At 31.8% G+C, this 20,466-nt stretch overlaps 8 protein-coding genes across 8 annotated transcripts, besides 3 other annotated features; 5 read left to right on the top strand and 3 right to left on the bottom strand.

The window, feature by feature from the left end:
* Positions 1 to 195: 195 nt before the first annotated feature.
* TVAGG3_0448040 (uncharacterized protein) lies at positions 196 to 2,266 on the bottom strand (the record flags this gene model as incomplete). Its single annotated transcript, XM_001304450.1, has 1 exon — positions 305 to 2,266. One exon carries the CDS (start codon positions 2,264 to 2,266, stop codon positions 305 to 307), a length of 1,962 nt encoding a protein of 653 aa, XP_001304451.1.
* Positions 2,267 to 2,353: 87 nt separating this feature from the next.
* On the bottom strand, positions 2,354 to 3,094 carry TVAGG3_0448030 (uncharacterized protein; the record flags this gene model as incomplete). The annotated part of the gene is made up of 1 exon (XM_001304451.2): positions 2,544 to 3,077. One exon carries the CDS (start codon positions 3,075 to 3,077, stop codon positions 2,544 to 2,546), a length of 534 nt encoding a protein of 177 aa, XP_001304452.1.
* Positions 3,095 to 10,181: 7,087 nt separating this feature from the next.
* On the top strand, positions 10,182 to 11,767 carry TVAGG3_0448020 (protein ubiquitination; the record flags this gene model as incomplete). The annotated part of the gene is made up of 1 exon (XM_001304452.1): positions 10,182 to 11,384. One exon carries the CDS (start codon positions 10,182 to 10,184, stop codon positions 11,382 to 11,384), a length of 1,203 nt encoding a protein of 400 aa, XP_001304453.1.
* A 366-nt stretch (positions 11,768 to 12,133) lies between these two features.
* TVAGG3_0448010 (glycine-rich protein family) lies at positions 12,134 to 13,903 on the top strand (the record flags this gene model as incomplete). The annotated part of the gene is made up of 1 exon (XM_001304453.1): positions 13,131 to 13,619. The coding sequence occupies one exon, from the start codon at positions 13,131 to 13,133 to the stop codon at positions 13,617 to 13,619; it is 489 nt and encodes a 162-aa protein (XP_001304454.1).
* A 293-nt stretch (positions 13,904 to 14,196) lies between these two features.
* TVAGG3_0448000 (uncharacterized protein) lies at positions 14,197 to 14,844 on the bottom strand (the record flags this gene model as incomplete). Its single annotated transcript, XM_001304454.1, has 1 exon — positions 14,197 to 14,844. One exon carries the CDS (start codon positions 14,842 to 14,844, stop codon positions 14,197 to 14,199), a length of 648 nt encoding a protein of 215 aa, XP_001304455.1.
* Positions 14,845 to 14,888: 44 nt separating this feature from the next.
* TVAGG3_0447990 (uncharacterized protein) lies at positions 14,889 to 15,500 on the top strand (the record flags this gene model as incomplete). Its single annotated transcript, XM_001304455.2, has 1 exon — positions 14,889 to 15,476. One exon carries the CDS (start codon positions 14,889 to 14,891, stop codon positions 15,474 to 15,476), a length of 588 nt encoding a protein of 195 aa, XP_001304456.1.
* A 383-nt stretch (positions 15,501 to 15,883) lies between these two features.
* On the top strand, positions 15,884 to 18,132 carry TVAGG3_0447980 (adaptor complex subunit beta family member family; the record flags this gene model as incomplete). Its single annotated transcript, XM_001304456.2, has 1 exon — positions 15,884 to 18,058. The coding sequence occupies one exon, from the start codon at positions 15,884 to 15,886 to the stop codon at positions 18,056 to 18,058; it is 2,175 nt and encodes a 724-aa protein (XP_001304457.1).
* Positions 18,133 to 18,387: 255 nt separating this feature from the next.
* Positions 18,388 to 18,487: a mobile genetic element.
* A 145-nt stretch (positions 18,488 to 18,632) lies between these two features.
* Positions 18,633 to 18,663: a mobile genetic element.
* A 34-nt stretch (positions 18,664 to 18,697) lies between these two features.
* Positions 18,698 to 18,733: a mobile genetic element.
* Positions 18,734 to 18,829: 96 nt separating this feature from the next.
* On the top strand, positions 18,830 to 20,230 carry TVAGG3_0447940 (protein ubiquitination; the record flags this gene model as incomplete). The annotated part of the gene is made up of 1 exon (XM_001304457.1): positions 18,830 to 20,230. The coding sequence occupies one exon, from the start codon at positions 18,830 to 18,832 to the stop codon at positions 20,228 to 20,230; it is 1,401 nt and encodes a 466-aa protein (XP_001304458.1).
* Positions 20,231 to 20,466: the final 236 nt, after the last annotated feature.

Raw genomic sequence — 20,466 nt, 5'->3', positions numbered from 1 at the left:
GTTGTTAGCAATGTAATCGATATCAAGTGTAAGATCTTGACTCATCGAAAGATTTTTTTTTGCAAAGTGGTAAAGTTACTCCAATTTCTAATCAATATCATATATTAAGAGGAGAATATCTAGCAGTTTGTTGTTGAAATCAAGAATACGAAAGAAATTTGATCGAATATTGATGGTGAGGGTAGATACACTTTTTGAAAAGATGAATCGTTTTAGAAAATATAATGTATTCATTGTTAACAATAATATTTAATAACAAATCAAAACAAAAACAAAAGTCAAAACATTTTGGAAATTATCCCGATTATTTTTTATCATTTTGGCTAATTCTAGATCTAGACGGTCTTGTAGAGATAGATGCTTTCATGGCCTGGGGATGGAGTTCTTTGAACCTTTCTTGGATCTTAAATTGTGCATCAAGATATCTCTTTTTAAGATCTTCTTTGGTCATCTTAAGTAGTTGCAAGTCCATGTTGCATTGAGTATTTGCACCATCAATTCTTGCTTCAAGTTCGCTCAAAGCTTTAGATACAGTCTTAAATGTATCAGTTTCAGTCTTAAATTGCTGTTCAAGCTTCTGAACTGAGACTTCTATATTTGCACTTTCAGTTTGCATTAAATCCTGATTCATTCTACTATCATCAACAAATTTTTGTAATTCATTTGTTACTTGTGCCAGTTTATTTGTAAGTTCGGCCACATTTTTAGCTCTTGATTCAGATTTTTCATTGTTTTGCTTGGTAGCATCAGCCAGTTGTTCGTCAAGAAGCTTTCCATATCTTCTTTCTTCAATAATTTTTTCGCGAGAGTCGTGGAGCTCATTAAGTGTATTTCTTAGGTCAATTACTACCTTCTGGTAATTATTTTCTCGTTGTTCTTTGATCATTTTGATGTTATTTGTAAGTAACCTGTTAATATCATTCGAAGTTTTATAATCTATATCATTATAATCGAAGTTAATTGAAATCAAATCTTTGTTCATGCCAATGGCGCGTTGAACAGCTTCTCCGTCGTGAATAAGATTATTCTTGATATTTACTTTTGAAATTTTTGACTTTCCTATAGCTTCAAAGAGAGGTTTAGTAACTGTATCAGTCATTTCGCAAAACTCAAAGTCGATTTCTCTGAGAGATGTATGATTTTCAATAACATGAGCAAAAGTTTCCATTCCTTTGTCTTGAATCGGATTATTATGAGCGATAAAGACTTCAACATTGGTATTCTTAGCAAATCGAACACAAAATTCGTTGAATCCATTAGCATCAATCTGACAACCAGCAATGTTGACTTTTCTTATATAATTATTTGATGCAAGTGCAGTACCAAGTGTTGCCATGGCACGTCCTGTTATGGCATTCTTTGAAATGTTAATTTCCTCTAAGACTTGGTTGTTAATTAAAGATTCAGCAAAAGAATTAATGAATTTATGGGTAAAATCGTTACTTGATATATCAAGCTTCTTGAGATACTTATTTCCTTGTATGTAATTAGAGAAATGAGGTGCAACATCATCTTTAATATGATTATTTGAAAATATCAATTCTTTAAGATGAGTTCTCTTTAAAGCGTTGATAATGTGGACTGCTCCTGCAGATCTGAAGTTGTTATTTGATATGTTGAGGATCTCTAATGTTTTATTCTTCTCAAGACCATGAGCAATTAATTGAACCGAAAATGGAGGTATTTCTGTCTGTGAAATGTTTAATTCACTCAATATATGATTGCCTTCAAACATTAATTTAAGGTGTTCTATTGAGCTTTCGCCGAATGAATTTCTTGTAACACCACTAACGCTGCTGATATTGAAATAAACAACAGAATTATTGTAAGCGAGTGCATTAAATAGCGATGCACATGATTCACCATCGAGAGAACATGAAGAAACGTCAATTGAAATTAAAAATGGAGATTGTAAGATTAAATGTGCAATATATTTGGTACCATCCCTACCTATGGCATTTCCTGATAGATTTAGCACACGAAAGTTGGAGTGTGACATAAATATCTTATAAATAACGTACGAGCATTGAGGGCCAATACCTGCGCTTTGAAAAGAAAATATCTTACTGCACTCCCTTCTTCTGTAATGTTTGATAAATCTTTGTAATAACTGATCAGAAAATTTAGTTTTTGAATCTTGGCATTTTGTTTCGAAAATACAGCGCAATTCTTCGTCTGTTAAGTAGTCTTTGCTGTACTTAGATGGTGGTCTTGATTCTTCTTCAATTTCATTAGCTATTGTTATTTCTTGAGAATCACTAGTCATACTCTAAAAATTTTTGATTGAATTTGAAATCTACCTTGCCATGGATCACATAAAGATACTCAATTTGTTATATTTTCCATCAGATCAATGACTTTGGCATGATATTATTTTGAAAAATCAAAAATTTTGGAAATATTACACTTAACTAAGATACTTCTAAAGCTCAACATATGATTTGATAAAAACTATATTGACTAATAATATATTCAAAGTGTTTACAAACAATGAAAGTATCTGAACCCAACACAAAAAAATAAAGTATATAATATAAAGAAAATTAGTTTGACTGATTCAACCTTTGACGATGTTCGTTGATTTGTTGCTTCCATGAGGTATTATCCAAAGCCTCTGAAATAAATTTTGAATCTTCTGCATAATATAGTATTTCTTCGATTTTTCTTTCAGAGTTGAATATATCTGAGAGTGTAGTTTCTTCGGAACTAATAAGATCTAATATTGCATCTTGTAATTTGTTTAGAACTAAAATAGTCTTATCAATAGATTCTTCTTGTTTTTCTTCCTTATTTTCTGATAATTTTGCAACAATAAATTTAACAGCAGTTACAGATTCCAAAATATATCTGTTGACTTTCTTATCTTCTGTCGGATATTGTTTTAAAATATTAATCACATGTTGTGAGATAATAGAGAGCTTTTTTAATTTCTCTTGATTTTCGAGAACTTTATCCTTTAATAGTGAAATTGAAGAAGTAAGAATTTCCACGCTCATTTGTAGATCGGATTTTGCTTTAAGAATTCTGATCCTTCTTTGAATATTCTCAAGAAAAGCTTGGGGATTATTTAAATCCATTTTTTGAACTGTCAAATTCGGAATGAATAATGAATATTGAAAATGATTGAGTTGAAAAAGATCTAAATCAGTAATTTGGTAATAAAAAATCAAGTAATGTGTGGATTTCAGGTATGGCATCAATTATTGTTGAGAATTAGTTCGAAATTTTAATGAATTCAACAAAATATACATATTCATTGTGCAAATGAACCCCTCTTAATGTAGATTAAATAAACACAGAGTAATTATCTAATCTTCAATTATAAAAAAATTCAAAAATGAGAATAAAAAATGAGATTTTTCCTTTATATACTAGAGTCAAAATCTCGAGCACAAAAGTGACATTGAATACTTGTAAGTATTGAATTCCCATGTAAACTATTCATTTCTATCGTTTTTTGTAGTCCACATTTCCTCACTCTCGATTTTACTCATAAAAATATTTAAAAATCACTATACAATATATAAAATATATATTTATATGGTTAAAACAATGTTATTTTTGCGAGATTTCATCTGAAATTAAAATTAGGGATTTTTTGAATTTTGAACTAAAATTTGTGATTGGCAAATATTGAATAATCGATTGGAATATGAAAGAAATACTTTAAAATTGAATAGAATGTGCCGATAGAATTTTTCTCACAATTTTAAAAAGTTGTTCAAATCCTATTTTTGATTGAGTTTTTGCAATTGTTATATATCAAGTGACAAGCTAAAAATAAAATTTTTGTTGCACTACTATTTTTGCAACAATTTGTAAATTACGTGCATCCCTTGTATTCCAGTGATCAACATCGAGATTACATATTGTAAGAAATCCTTTTGAAGTAGATCTCTATTTGAATTCAAATTCGGACAGTCTATTTCATGTTGCTTCGTGAGAATGTATATAATTTGCAATGTGAATATTATATAATTGATTCTGTATAAATAAGTAATTATGCTTTAGGAAACTTCTCGGCATTGCATGAGATCTAATCTTATAATAATTTTTTAGATATGTTGAAATATGTAATATTTAGCTTCAATATCATTTATTATGGTGTGTCTTTGCTGTTTTTTTGATATTGGATATCAATGACTCTTCTGTGAACGAAAAAATCATATAAATCATTAAATTCTAAACGTAAGCGAAACTCATTCAATTTATTATTAGAATCAAATCTATTTTAAAATTGAGCTATTCGTTAAATCACAAAAGAATACTTTATATTTTTAGTCAAATTTTGTTGATAGGAGCTTATTGGCGCAATCTCATGTTCTTCCTGGAAGCAGCGCACAGACCAGTCAGAAGCGCTCCTTCCAGGACCAGAAAGACTAGAAGGGGCCCTGACCTTGAGAAAGGGCCCCCTTCCAGGTCTTTCTCCAAGGAACATTGTGCCATTGTGGGAGACATGCAGAGGCAATGTCTCCCAGAATGATACATTGCGACCAACACGAGTGAATGGGACACTCTATTCTTTCAATTTTCTCATTAATATTTTATCTTTTTTTATTAGATCAATAAATAAACTCTTTTAATGTTCACAATTACATAAATCCATATGAATCAATTCGCTATTTATTTAGTCTCTAATTTTAATAGCTTTTTTGAATCTTGCAATCTAAATAATTAATATATGCAGGTCATTTTATTTTTTTCTTAATTACATTATATATAATAATAGATTATATGTCCAAATCGAACAAATTGTGAATTTTTACTTTTGAATGGTATTCAAATTTACCCTCTCCTAAGAAAATGCCCCAACAATAATTTCTAAAATTCTATTTTTTTTTTTTTTTTTTTTTGAAGCTACAAATTCTTCAAAAATATGCCGATTTTATATATCAATGAAAATATTTATCAAAATTACAATACCCTACGTTCCCAACTTCTGGAAAACGGTTTTTCACCCTTATGATCAGTTTCAGACACTTTGGGAGTCTCCCAAACTTTGATATTTTGCATTATGATAGAGAAACGTGTCTAGTTTAACGCATAGTTGTTTTAAAGGCAAATGATGATATCACATGAAATTATCAAATTATCAAATTTTGAAGTACCAGTCCAAAGGGTTAATTAGATCCTACACAGATGTGCGATAGTGAAACATATGTGTTCTTGATTTGAGAAGTCCTACTGATAGAGGTATGAATCTCACAGCTTTGTGTGAGTGTGTCTGACACTTGTATAGAGTGGAATATGCGCCGACATATATTATATAATAACATGTAGTTGATAATTATGAAAAAATAGAATTCGATGCGAATGATATTGAAAGTTGTTTTGTAATTTGATATTTTTCTTATATGTGTTAATTAGTAAATGGCTTGTTTGTTGTGATAGTACTGTGAAAAATGAAAGGTATTTTAAATTAAAAAATTGAGATTTTGAGATATCTCTAGAATTAAGAATTTATTATGTATTTGACTTTTATATAACTATGTGTAAAGGATCTCGATGTCTATATGCTTTAAATAAAATTAAATAAAATGAGATAAAAAATTAAAATGGACAAGAAGATATATGGAAATGTAATTTGTATTGTGTTGGTTGTTGGCAAAATGATTTTAATACAGATTTAAGGATTTGGAATGGATTTGAAATTAAATGATTTTAATTCAAGGAGTAATAAGATTTTGAACTGGTTTTTATTTTGTGAATGTAAACTCCTTCCATAGGATATGTATCAGAAAGATCAATGTCAAACTTTTTGAAAGAATTGTTTTTTTGTTGAGCGATTTTCTCATATTTAATAATATATTTAAGTTGGCGTATCTTACGCCCTTCCAAAAATATGTATTAGAAAGATGACTTATAATTTCATAAATTATTTTGTCCCGACGGTTTGAGCGGTTATCAGAATGGTTGCTTACACAATGCGTCAGCAAAATGTCGGTTGGGGTGCCCTTCTTGGCCTCCTGAGTACTCACCAAGATACCCCCAGCTCCCGCAAAACACCTCCCTTAGGTGCGCATTACCTGATGGCATTATTTTGCAATTATTTCAAATTTTTTAGATGTCTTTTGTTAAAGTTTGTTAACTAAAGACTTGAAAACAGCTTACCGCTTCAAGCTGCTCTCTTCTCGGTTCCTCTGCCGCAATCTTCTGTTTGATTGTGCGCAAAGCTCTCCTCCTTGTGAACTTTGCCTGACAGATACACGTGGGAGACAGCATTCGGACATCTTACCGCTTCAAGCTGCTCTCTTCCCGGTTCCTCTGCCGCAATCTTATGTCTGATTGTGCGCAAAGCTCTCCTTTTTGTGAACCATGGCTGATAGAAAGAACTGAAAGACAGGATAGGAGGAACATGCCGGTTCAAGTTAACTTGCAATATGCTTCTGATTAGTGATTTTAGATGAAAGATTAGCAAAATCGCATTTAATTTGGGTAGAAGGATTCAATTTTATGAAGCAGGCTCGTAGAAAATATGCAGGAATAGCACAATCTTCCGCATTCATAACTTGAATGCGGAAGTTTGACCGACAAGAGTGCCCAATACACTCTTGTCGGTCTGCATGTCTCATTCCGGGAGACATTGTCACTGCATGTCTCCCAGAATGAGACACTCTTCCGCATTCATAACTTGAATGCGGAAGTTTGACCGACAAGAGTGCCAATACACTCTTGTCGGTCTGCATGTCTCATTCCGGGAGACATTGTCACTGCATGTCTCCCAGAATGAGACACTCTTCCGCATTCATAACTTGAATGCGGAAGTTTGACCGACAAGAGTGCCCAATACACTCTTGTCGGTCTGCATGTCTCATTCCGGAGACATTGTCACTGCATGTCTCCCAGAATGAGACACTCTTCCGCATTCATAACTTGAATGCGGAAGTTTGACCGACAAGAGTGCCAATACACTCTTGTCGATCTAAATGTATCTTACAATCAAAGACACTTTCATACAATCTTTTCGAAGTTAAAAAAAAAATTAATTATTTCTTTCTTTTGTTTATTAAATCGCCTTACTCACGTACTAATCTCTTTTAGAGACTCTATCGAGCTATCCCCACATATAAACCTGTGACAATAATACATATTTACTCTCTTCATATTCTGATCTCATGACACATTATCGCAAAAACTATAATTATACAACACATCTCATAAAGTCTCATTTTAGCCCTATCTAAGCGTTCAAAACCTATTTTCCACACGTAATCTGATTCTTCTGGCTCCGCTGATTCGATTTCTGCTGTCAGATCGTGAAAATATGCATCACATAAAGAGATAAATGCAAATTGCACAACTTAATATTTTCCTTAAAATTTCTCTTCAGGTTCATACCTAAATAAGCTCTTTTTTTGAAAATTCAATTTTTTCCAAAAATGTATGAATTCAAAAGTTCAGATTATATCTAGTCATTTTCCAACATTAATTTTGTGTTTTAGTTTTTGAGATATTCGTTTTATTATACGTATTATTCAGAAAATTAAAAGAATTTGTGAGGGGAAACGGAGGAGATAATAAATATGTAAAGATGGATGAATAGACAATTTGAAAAAAAAAAGCAATAATTTTGAGTTGTGTTTATCTCTTTATGTGATGCATATTTTCACGATCTGACAGCAGAAATCGAATCAGCGGAGCCAGAAGAATCAGATTACGTGTGGAAAATAGGTTTTGAACGCTTAGATAGGGCTAAAATGAGACTTTATGAGATGTGTTGTATAATTATAGTTTTTGCGATAATGTGTCATGAGATCAGAATATGAAGAGTAAATATGTATTATTGTCACAGGTTTATATGTGGGGATAGCTCGATAGAGTCTCTAAAAGAGATTAGTACGTGAGTAAGGCGATTTAATAAACAAAAGAAAGAAATAATTAATTTTTTTTTTAACTTCGAAAAGATTGTATGAAAGTGTCTTTGATTGTAAGATACATTTAGATCGACAAGAGTGTATTGGGCACTCTTGTCGGTCAAACTTCCGCATTCAAGTTATGAATGCGGAAGAGTGTCTCATTCTGGGAGACATGCAGTGACAATGTCTCCCGGAATGAGACATGCAGACCGACAAGAGTGTATTGGGCACTCTTGTCGGTCAAACTTCCGCATTCAAGTTATGAATGCGGAAGAGTGTCTCATTCTGGGAGACATGCAGTGACAATGTCTCCCGGAATGAGACATGCAGACCGACAAGAGTGTATTGGGCACTCTTGTCGGTCAAACTTCCGCATTCAAGTTATGAATGCGGAAGAGTGTCTCATTCTGGGAGACATGCAGTGACAATGTCTCCCGGAATGAGACATGCAGACCGACAAGAGTGTATTGGGCACTCTTGTCGGTCAAACTTCCGCATTCAAGTTATGAATGCGGAAGATGTCTCATTCTGGGAGACATGCAGTGACAATGTCTCCCGGAATGAGACATGCAGACCGACAAGAGTGCACAATACACTCTTGTCGGTCAAACTTCCTAATACAAAATTTGATTCCCTTATTATCTTCTTAACAAAACTTAAGATTTCAATAATACATCATGAAAACATTCATTTACTACATTCACACTGTTATTCCTTTCTATAAATTAACTCATTTAATAGAATCTTGTTTTTATATCTTATTATTTTCTCATAATACTTCTAATTCCTCTATTTCCTCTTCCACATAAAATTTAATTTTGTAATGCTATCATATACACTTAATGTTTTCAAATTTTCAGATTTAAATTTAATCTTTATTTTCATCATCATTTATAATCTTGTTCCTATATAAAGTTATAATAAATTATCGTCAGATTCTAATATTTATGATTCTTACTACTCAATTCAATATAATTATGTTAGTCACTCATATTCAGGAGAATAATTTAAAAATCTATAGCTCATATTTTGATAGTTATATATTTAGATGATATATATTGCAATTCCGGTTTCAACACGATCAAATGCCAAACCAAGACAAAATATATATGAATTTTCAAAATATCGATTTACATTAGAATCTATATCTAATTTTATCAATACACAAGTAGGGAATGTTCAATACATCTTTGAGCAACGTGAATAGCACAATTTTATAGGATTATTTGTTGATTATATAAAATATAAGCCAAATCGAATCTGCTGTATAGTACTTTAGTTTATCATTGAATGTTAAATGTGTTCAGATAAAATATTTGAGTCAGATATCGCATTTTTAATTTCAAAATTTATCTCATGAAGTTAGAATTTATTTGATCATACAACATCATGTTAGTCAAACTAGAGTTCAATGGCGATTCTAAAATGGAACAAATGCTTGTTTTATCAAAATGTTAAAATATTAATCTAAAAAACTTAATATCTAACCAAACCATTCTAGAATTATTATATACGGTATAGGCAATCTAAATGCACACGGAATTCGGAAAATTAAAAAGAATATTTATGAGATTATTAAATCTTATGTAATTCAATGAAAAGTAGATAATATGAATATCTATAGGCTATATATCAACATATGAGTTTTTGGTTTGACCAATACTATACTAATGTGATCAAATTAATCTGATTTCTTAGATTTTCATTTGAAGCATTTGCAGTAGTAGGGGTACCTTTATATATTAACATATTAAAAAATTGCGCTCCGATTCGCAGTTTCTTTGATTTTGAGATTGCATTAGATTTCGCGATGCAGAAAAAAATCACTTTAGATTCCCGTCAAACTCTAAGTATAAGCATGTCTCTATATGTAGAAACTGTCTGCGCTATTTATTTCCCGGCTCAAAAAACCACGGTGTCTGTGTGAGGAAAATACCCATTTTAGGACCCTGGGTAGGGGGTCATGAAAATTTTCCAAGAGTTGGAAATATAGGGTAAATCATGATTATGGAAATTTATTCTTAGAGCTGAAATAAAATTTCGAATAATAGAATCATTGACTCATATTAATATCAAATACATCTTGAATTAATCTAAAAATTTTACTTATTTTTAAGAAAATTAGATTATTATATTATAAGCCATTAGAGCTGCAGATAAGTCCTTATTCGTACAAAAACTTAGATTGAGCTTAGTTACAAAGCTAATTCAATGCTTTAAAAAATTTGAAGTAACCTAACCATTTTTTTCCAATAACTTTGTATCAGATTCTATATATGCTAATTTAAACAATTTTGACAACGCATAAAAAAAAGTTTTTATTCAATGAATTTCGATTATAATGAACTTGTAGAGCTAAACAAAGATTATATCAGAATTTCAAACAATTTATATCGGTTGAATTATCGCAACGAAGAAGAAATAAACCAGTTTTACAGTGAAATTAAAAAGTATCTTATTGATACGAAAATACAAACCCCATCTAAAGTTATCGAAATGATATTGACTACCATACGATTCAATCTCCTTTATTTTAAGAGCTACCAGATTTTGATTAAAAAGATTATCGAAGAATTTCATCCAAAAACAGTCAACAGTATCTATAAAAAGTTTGGAATAGATTTTCAAGAAGAAAATAAAACAAATTATGATACCACAAAGTTACCAAGTAATATTCATGAAGAAAATTCATTTTACAGAGCAATTATGGATGATAACAAAGAATTATTTATAATATTTATAGAACAAGAAGGCTTTGATAAAGATCAAAAAGTATACGGTTTTTATCCATATTATGGGATTTCATTACTTGAAATGTGCTGTTATTATGGCTCAGTTGGTTGTTTTAAGCTATTAAGAACAAAATTCAACTCAGATATTACCAGAATATGTCTTCATTTATCATTTTTGGGAGGAAATCCAGATATTATGAGTGAGTGTTTGAAATATGAAAAACCAGATTATCAATGCATGAAATATGCAATTATTTCTCATAACATTGATTTTATTACTTTCTTGATCAATGAACACAATCTGGAAATTACAAATTTGCAATGGACTTTGGATTACCATAATCTCCAAGCGTTATTTGTTGATTTAGATCGAACAAAATATATCAATACATGTTTTGCTTATGCATCGTGCTTCAATATTCCTTCCCTTTGCGAATACTTTCTTGCTCATGGATTGGATGTAAATGTAGAAGATTATCACCGTAGGAGAACTGCTCTTCATTATGCAGCATGGTTTGGTTGTAAAGAAGCAGCAGAATTTCTTATTTTACATGGTGCATGGTTAAATTCAAAAGATACAGATCAGAAAACAGCGCTTCATTATGCAGCCGAAAATAATATGGATGAAATTGTTGAATTGCTAATTTCATATGGTGCTGATGTTAATGCACAAGACTATAATAGAAGGACACCCCTTTCTTGGGCTGCAATGAATAATAATAAAGAGGCAGCAAAAGTTCTTACTTCACACGGGGGTTGTATTTATGGACATGTAACTGATTTCCAAAGATATTAAAATGTTTTAATTTAGGGTTGTTAAAAATATCAAAAATTAGCGTTTTGAAGACACCATGGTGTCTTATAATTTTCCCTTCGTTATTGGCGTGTAGAAATAAATGCGCCAATAGATTGAAGAAGAAGAATTGTTTTTCTCTTAATGAACTTTAATCCTTTTGATATAAGAATATTAAAAACATTAATATAATTTCGATTTCGGAAATTAAATTTCCAAATTTTTTGTCGATTTCGGAAATAACAGGATCCCGCATCCAACACGCAACAACAAAACACAAAACACACTTTTTGGTTCTTTCATTGTTTTAATCGTAATTTATATAATACATGATTTGGATAAATTTTACAAAAATAGAACCTATATTATATTCTTTTCAAAGATTCTTGTAAATCATCAAAAATAATTGTATTTTAAAAAACGATCAAATTATCCTTTCATTATTTTAAACTTAAATTAGTTTTTATGATTGACTAAAGCAATCATATTTATTCATCATTAAATAAACAAAAAAATAATATTTGAGAGTTATTTCAAAAAAACACATTGAATTTATTAATTTGTCTCAATTTCAGTATTATAAATTTTTATAATTTCAATATTTTGAAATACACTTTTTAATATTTCAATATTTATGATATTTCAATGTATTAAGTGGTCTCAAATTGAGCTTCTCAAATATAAGTTGGCCTATTCAAATAATAAAATTAAATAATATTTAAAATAATAAATAAAAGTGATTGGGGTCATAGCAAAACGGCTGTTTCAGTCATTAATTCTTAAAAATAAAAAGGGTAAAAACTAAATACAATGGGTAAAATTCAATAGTGTCTATGCTATCGTTCAATTTGAAGGTGTCTTTTGAAACCGCAAGACACATTGAATTTTTGAATAGTGTATTATGGTTTGACAGACACCAATGAAAAAAATAAAATGATATTTATTTTAAATATATAAGATCCTTATATAAAATATAAATATTTTATCGTTTTATTTTCTTGTTTTAGAAATGTTTTTTATTGAAAAATCAATAAAACTAACTCCAAAATAAAATTTTTGATTTAAAGACACTATGATGACACCAGGCAAATCTTCCAAGACACCTATCGTCGGGAATCTAACAACCCTATTTTAATTCGTATGCAGTTTTGAAACACAATGGAATTTCTTATTACACATCGTGAAAATACAACTCAAGAAATGAACCTATGGAGTATTAAAGTTACTCCACAATTCGCTGCTTTTATTTGAGTGAATGTCTTGATCGCCAATAAAAATATAAAAGTTATATATGAGCATCTTACCATTTAAATTACTATGTTATATATTTGCGGGAAACGATGACTCTTGAAATTTGTATAGATCAATTTCCATAGATATGAAATGATATAATAACAAAAGAGCAGTCTAAAGCAGAATGATTTTTATTTAGATATTTATATTTATCCAAAATTCTTTCAATCATTATGTTACTTTTTATTAAATTTGACATTAATAATTTAGATCAGGAATTATGAAGTTATTGATTACATTCAATACTATTTCAATGAAGAATATGGTAAACCAAACGTTACATACAGTAAAACTTCAAAATTATTCGGCTTTCCTTGCCAAAACAAAGATAATTGCACTAATTATGAAGTTCAATTATTTCCAGCTCTTTATAAAATTGAGTGTTGGGGAGCATCAGGAAATAATGGAAATGGGGCTTATACAAGTGGATACATAAAAATCAAAGAAACAACAAAGATGTATTTATATATCGGTCCTTCAATGGGTAAATTTAACAGTGTTCCTCCCACTGCAACTGTTTATCAGGGTGAACTGGCAGGAGGAGCAACTGATATTCGTTTGCAAGGAGGAGAATTCTATGATTTTAATTCACTTAAGAGTCGTATAATGGTTGCTGCATCAGGTGGATCCAGAGAACATCATTTGTCAACTTTATCGCCTGCAGGAAGTTTGTTTTCTATTGAATCAAACACGTCAGATCGTTACAATAATAACTTTCTTTTTACATTATATGGAGCAAACCAAACACATCCGGGATTTTCTTCTGACATTAGGGGAATTTCTGGAACATTCGGTATTGCTGGATACATTGTTGATCCAACTCAAGATTGGGGTGCAATTTCAGGAAACGGATATTATGCAGGCTGTTCTTCTTCAAGTTATGGAGGATCTACAGGAGGATCATCATTCATTACAGTAAATTATCATTTTTCAATACAAAAATGATTGACGGCCAGAGAAAAGTACCTCTTCCTTGGATTTATACTTCCATAGAAAATTCAACCACAGAAGAACTCTTTGAATCAACTCGAAGCGGTCATGGTTTTATACGAATAACATTCATAAATGATATATTTCATTTGACATGTAACGCAATTACTATCATTGCCAAAATTAACTTTTTACTTTATCATGAGCTCTTTGTAGTATCTGAATAAATACTTAGCCTCATTCGAGTTCCATTTCAAGTATGAGAAAACCATTTTTCAAAATTTATGAAAGAAATAAACAATTTAATTTTATTTTTTTAACAAAAACATAAAATATAATAATAATAATCAACAATTTTTATGCTAAGTCATAGACATTAGATACCGTAAATACATATAATCTTTCATGCTATAGAATAAACAAAAATTATTTAATTATTTTTGTTTATCCAAGTGCCAGTTAGTAAGAATAACAGTTATGATTAATTAGTCTCACTTATTGTTATTAAATTTTGAAATATTACGAACAATTGTAAAAAAATTAATATTTTTGTTTTGAGATTGATTACTGTAATAAAAATTACGACATACTTCTATTCGTCTGCTGGAATAGCCCATGTAATGACGTCTGATCTTAAATATTTCAAACTATGAATAATTCTGAGTAAAATTCCTTCTAAAGCAACAAGAAATGTTTCATCTTCAACATTTTTGGCACTTCCGGCTTCTAAATTGTTAAATGGCGAATATAATAATTTTGCATTTCCATTTTGGAAAAATATATCTAATTCAATGTCAGGAGGTAATGGTGGTTCAAAATAATTAGTGATTGGTATCTTCATGAACTTTGGATCTGATAAAATTGCAATTGCTTGACTTGCCATGCTAAGAAATGATTCAATCGATTGTAATGTGCATCTTTTATAATTATGAATTGTATAAACAATCTGCTGTCGAAGAGTATGACATTTCAAACAAATTTGATGAACAAATAAGAGTGGAAATGATAGTACTTCGTGACGTGATGATTCTTTGTTTGGTCTGTTTATTAGAAGATATCCAGAATTAATAGTTCCACATTCAGATTTAAGAGATAATGTTAAATCTGGCGTTTCTCCTGCTTTAAATATGAATTCAATTGGTCTATCCTTTTGAAGTATCTTTAATATCTCAGCGAGAGAGTTGTTAACTTCATTTAATGTATTTTCAAGCAATTTTTGGCGCCTTTCTTCTAAACTCATAATTATTGTCACTTTTTAACATTAAAAATGTGACAATTAAAAAAATGTTTTCATTTCTTACTCTTTTCTTAATCACTCTTGCTGAAGTCACATTCAATTCTGTAATTCAAATAGAAAATTACGCAACAAAGACAAAACTTGGTATAGTTTATGATGGAAATGACGCCAGATACAAAAAACCTACAATCACGACTACAAATCCACCATTTAATGATGATTGGAACTGGAATATTATCGATCCACACAATGCTAAATCAACAGAAATTGTTCACTGCGGACAAAAAATTTACCTTTATAATGCATTTCACGAAATGTATATTAATGTCAGGAATGACGAATCCCAAAATAAGAATGTTGTCTTCGCCTCTAAGGTTCCTAATGATAGAATGTCTTTATTCTCAATAGAGTGCAAAGAACAAGGTAATTTACACCAGAGAGATGAGTTCTTTTTGAAGAGTGATGATGCAAACTGCTATTTATATACAACATTTAATGCAGAACATCCAGAAATGCCTTATGCTTTTTTGGTCAATTGTTCGTCGATCAATACTAAAAGCATCTGGAGTGTCGAAGGTGGCATATTCATATTACCTGAAGTTGAAGAGTCTGAAACTCATTCTGACGAATTGTAAATTTAAATAAATGTTTTCTTTAGATTTTTAAATCATTTACGCTTAATGTCATACAATTTCAAAGGGAGTTTTTCTTAGTTTTAGGATTTGGAAGTATAATATTCCGATTTTATCAGAAAATCATGCTAAATCAATAATCTTACTGAGTTAATTCTCTTTCAAATTTATTTGTAAATCTTTTTACATACATATATTCATTCTGTAATACCACTCATTATTGAATTTTCTACATTTGTCAACTTTTTCAAAGGGGGAGGTAATTAATTTTATGGGGGATATTACCAATCTGACTGATGATTGATTTTTTTTTCTCCAACAAAGAAATGATTAATATTTAGTATGCATGCTTTAAAAAAGAAATTTCGAATACTTCGGATTAATCGATGTAAAAAGTGACAATCAGTTCAATGGCATTACCATACAACCTCCAGTGGGCCCGTGATGACCTTGACAAAGCTTTGACCAAGTTCGATGTCATCGGCGTTAGAGCCGGTCTCCAAGAAGTGCTTACACAGCTTTCTCTTGGTGTAGATGTCTCTCCACTTCTTGGATCAGTCATCTGCGCTTCAGAAGCACACGATATTCCATGCAAGCGTATGGTCTACACAATCCTCACATCAATCGCATGCAAAGACCCAGAAACATCAATTCTCGTCACAAACTCTTTACTCAAAGATTGTTCTTCCAACAACCCAATCGTTTGCGGCATGGCTCTTCGTGCTATCTGCGATATCAAAGTTGCTACAATGGCTGACGAGCTTCCAAAGATCATCGCTATCGGTTTGGCAAATTCTAACCCATATGTTCGTCGTATGGCGGTTTTAGCTACAATCCACCTGAACAAGGTTGCTCCACAAGCAATCAAGGAGAAGGGTATTGTCAACAGACTCTACGAGTTACTCCGCGACAGAGATCCACAGATTATCTGTAATTCCCTCTTTGCCCTTTCCGACATTCTCAAGGACGAAGGCGGCATCAACTTCGATATGAAGCTCATCCACCACCTTGTTAACTCCCTTCCAAAGTTCTCCGAATGGGCTCAATCCGAAGCTCTTCAAGTCATCTCCAAGTACACACCCGATTCCGATAAGGAGCGTTTCGACATCATGAACATTGTCGATCCATACCTTTCCTCTGCTTCCGCTTCAGTTCTTGTTGCAGCAACCAAGGTTTTACTTGCTCTTACAGATTCCAAGCAAGACCTCCAGCGCCAAGTTGTCCAGAGAGTTATTCCTAAGTTCATTACCCATACATCCGCAGCTTCCCCAGAAGTTCAGTACTCCATCTTCAAACATTTACACGTCATGGCCAGGAGATTCCCAGCCGCCTTCAAACCACACATCCCACACTTCCTCGTCGCTTTCAACGATACACCATACATTGCCGAGTGCAAATTCGAAATTCTCAAGATCATTACGGACGAAGTCTTCGCCCGCGATGTTATTGAGACCACCGCCAGATACGTCCTTCTCGAGAAGCCATATACAATCGAAGCAAGTATCAAACTCCTCAGAGATCTTGCTCTTTCCATCAATGGTGCCATCAAGTTCGTCATCATGAAGTTCCGCTCTTTCTTCGACATGAAGCGCAAGAACCTCATCAACCAGTGCCTCATTGTCCTTCCAGATCTCATGCGCCGGGTCCCATCCGCTCTTCCAGAACTCGTTGCCCTCATTCCATCAGAGCCACCGTCAGATCTCAGTGGCCCAGCTCTCGCCGCCTACGCATGGATCCTTGGCGAGTACGGTGACAAAGTTGCCGACTCAGTCTACTGCTTGGAGCACGTCATGCTCAAGTTCTGGGACGACAAGAAGTCCACAAAGACAGCCAATCCAAGTGCATTGCCATCCGCACACGATGAGCAGTCAATGATGAAGATTTCATTGATGACATCACTTGCCAAGCTTTTGTTTGTCACACCAGGTGAAGCGCGCCCTGTTTTAGCTGCAGCACTCGCAATGGGACTTCATGATGCACATCCAGGTGTTAAAGCACGCGCTCACTTCTTGTTCCAGCTCCTCAAACAGGACATCGACGCTGCAAGAGCCGCTTTACTCACAGCGAAGACATCAACAGAACCATTCGTTGAAGACGCTGATGCAGAGAACATCGATATGGTGTTCGATGAATACAACACATTCTCGGTTGTTTTCGACAAGCCAGAAAGCGACTGGAACGTCAAACCAGAGGAAATCGAACTGGAAGTCGATGAGGAAGAAGAGGAAGGCGAAGGACACAAACTCGAGGAAATCAACGATGAGATGACAATCTCTCCAGAACAGTTCGAAGAGATGTGGGGATCTGAAGAAGGAATTGTCACTGTTGAGGACTCAATTTCTCTCGGTTACGAGTTGGAACTCGACTCATTCGCTGAAGCTGTCGAAGAGGCAAACATCAGAATCATCGCAAAGGGTTCGAACGATGAAGGAAACACAATCTTCGCTTACGGTTACGTTGATGGAAATGTTGCTCTCACTCAGTGCATCGAGAAAGAGGGAGAAATGTCATTCTCAATCAAGGCTGAAACAGAGGAAATCGCTAACCAGTTCAAGGACTTCTGGCTTGAATTCTTCAACGAGTAAGTTCTCTCTTTTAGAGCCGAAAAAAAATTAAAAAAATACTTTTTTTTCTTCATCAAGTAATTATTTGATTTTTTTTTACTTTCTGGTTTTGTTAAATAATTCTTGCATTTGTGGCGCATCTGAAAGTGATAAATGCTTACTTGAATGTAAATATGCCAAAACTTTTCAGCAGTTCATTCTCAGATACGGTTTTGCCTTCATTTGCTATCTGGGATTTTTATTCTCTCCCTTTTTATTTCGAAATTAATTTTAAATATTCATCCCATTCTTAATGGATAATGATACCACTGAAAACTTACTATTATTCCGCTTATACACTGTTTTCTCAATTTTTAATCCGTATAAATATTGTTAGGCACTATATAGGGATGCTATTTATCCTATTTTCATTCCATTTTGCTGTTATTGCCTAGTGAATGTACCTTTGTTTTGAACAATTTCAATGAATTTTGATATTTATTACTTAGAAGAATGAAGTATGTCTATGGAATGTATATATATATTTACAATAAAATTAAGCATTAAATTTCTCACAATTTTTCCTGTGTTCTCTCGATTAAAAATATAAATAAATTGTTGTAAACAAAAATTCATGAAAAGTGACAACATTGAAAAAGATGAGTTTTCAACAAAAAATTGTGAGGTGTCACTTTTCATGAATTTCTGTTTATAACAAAAATATAAATAAATCAATTGAGAAATCTTGATTTCTACGATAATTCACTGGAATTTAATAGGATTTTTAGAAAACGACTTTCAAAATTTTTTTCGATGAGCCAAGGTCTGACTGTTGATTTTGATTATATCGCTAACAACATTCAAACATATATCGAACAAGAGAATTTCTATGATATTGTAGATAAAGATGACATTCCAAAAGTATTAGAAAAAGCCAATCTTAAATCTCACGATTTCTCTACTCTTTTTTCTCAAGGCAAATCAAAGTATAGTACACCTAAACTATTTTGTTTTATTCGGAAATGCAATGTTTTCATTGATTCATTCGAAGACGCGATTAACGTTCTTAATTGCTACAAAAAGAACCTGAAACTCAAATCTTCTTGTTCATTAATTGATTACCTTAAGAAATACAACGCAAAAATTAATTCAGATTCAGAAGAAGTCACACAATTAAAATCCGAAATTCAAAACCTCAAATCAAAGATCGCTACGATGGAAAATGAAATCAATCAATACAAAAACGAAGGAAAACAATACAAAGACGAAATATCTAATCTTAATAACAAATTTAATCAAATTCAAACAGAAAATTCAAGATACAAAGACAAAATATATAATCTTAATAACAAAAACAGTCAATTAAATCAATCTATCAATGAATTTGCAAAAATTTCTGAATTGCGAAATTCAAATGATTTTGATTCAGTTTACAATTTCCTTAAAGAACTTTCAGATAAAGATGATAAATTGAATATGTCTATTTCATGTGCAGATGGATTAAGTGAAAAGAGAGATTCTGATCAAAATACTCCACTTATTATGGCATGTTTTAATGGAAATCTTCAATTAACAAAATCTCTTATTGAAGGAGGTTGTGATAGAAATGCAGTTAATAAATTCGGAAACAATTGTTTAATTGAAGCATCTGCAAATGTACATTTTGAAATTGTAAAATATTTAATTGGAGTTGGTTTTGATAAAAATTGGCGAAATAAAGATGGATTTAATGCAATTCTTTGTGCATCATCATACGGTCATCTTGAAACTGTTAAATATTTGATAAGTATTGGTTGTGATGTAAACTCTAAATCAAATGATAATGCAAATTGTATTTATTTTGCATCAAGTAATGGTCATCTTGAAACAGTTAAATACCTTGTTTCAGTTGGAGGAAATCCAGATGAGAAAGATAATGATGGATTCTCTCCATTAATTGCTGCATCATATAATGGTCGTCTTGAAGTAGTTAAATATTTGATTCAAATAGGATGCAATAAAAATGATAAAACAAATTATAATGATTCTTCACTTCATTGGGCAGCAAAGAAAGGTCATTTTGAAGTTGTTGAATATTTAGTTTCAATTCGTGTCAATCTTAGTGACAAAAACAATGATGGAAAAACTGCACTTGATATTGCGAAAGAGAAACAAAACGAGAATGAAAAGTATAAGAAGATCATGAATCTTCTTCTTAGATCAGGTGCAAAATAATAACAATATAAAATATTATGTCATCATGTGAGTAAAATTTAATTTTATAAAACGTATTATCTCCACACTAAAAAATTTGAATTTTAAAATATTTTGTTTAAGGTTGCACTTACATTTCTACAAGTTCAAAAAACCTGCAAAAGCAATTATTTCACATTCAATGCATGCAATATTTGTGTATTTAAAAATCAGTCAGGTATAGTAGTCAAAAATAATTGTATTTTATATTTTCGCAT

This window comes from Trichomonas vaginalis, chromosome V (genome assembly GCF_026262505.1).
Source record: "Trichomonas vaginalis G3 chromosome V, whole genome shotgun sequence".
Classification (NCBI taxonomy): Eukaryota; Parabasalia; order Trichomonadida; family Trichomonadidae; genus Trichomonas; species Trichomonas vaginalis.
This window is presented reverse-complemented; position numbering and strand designations above follow the sequence as displayed.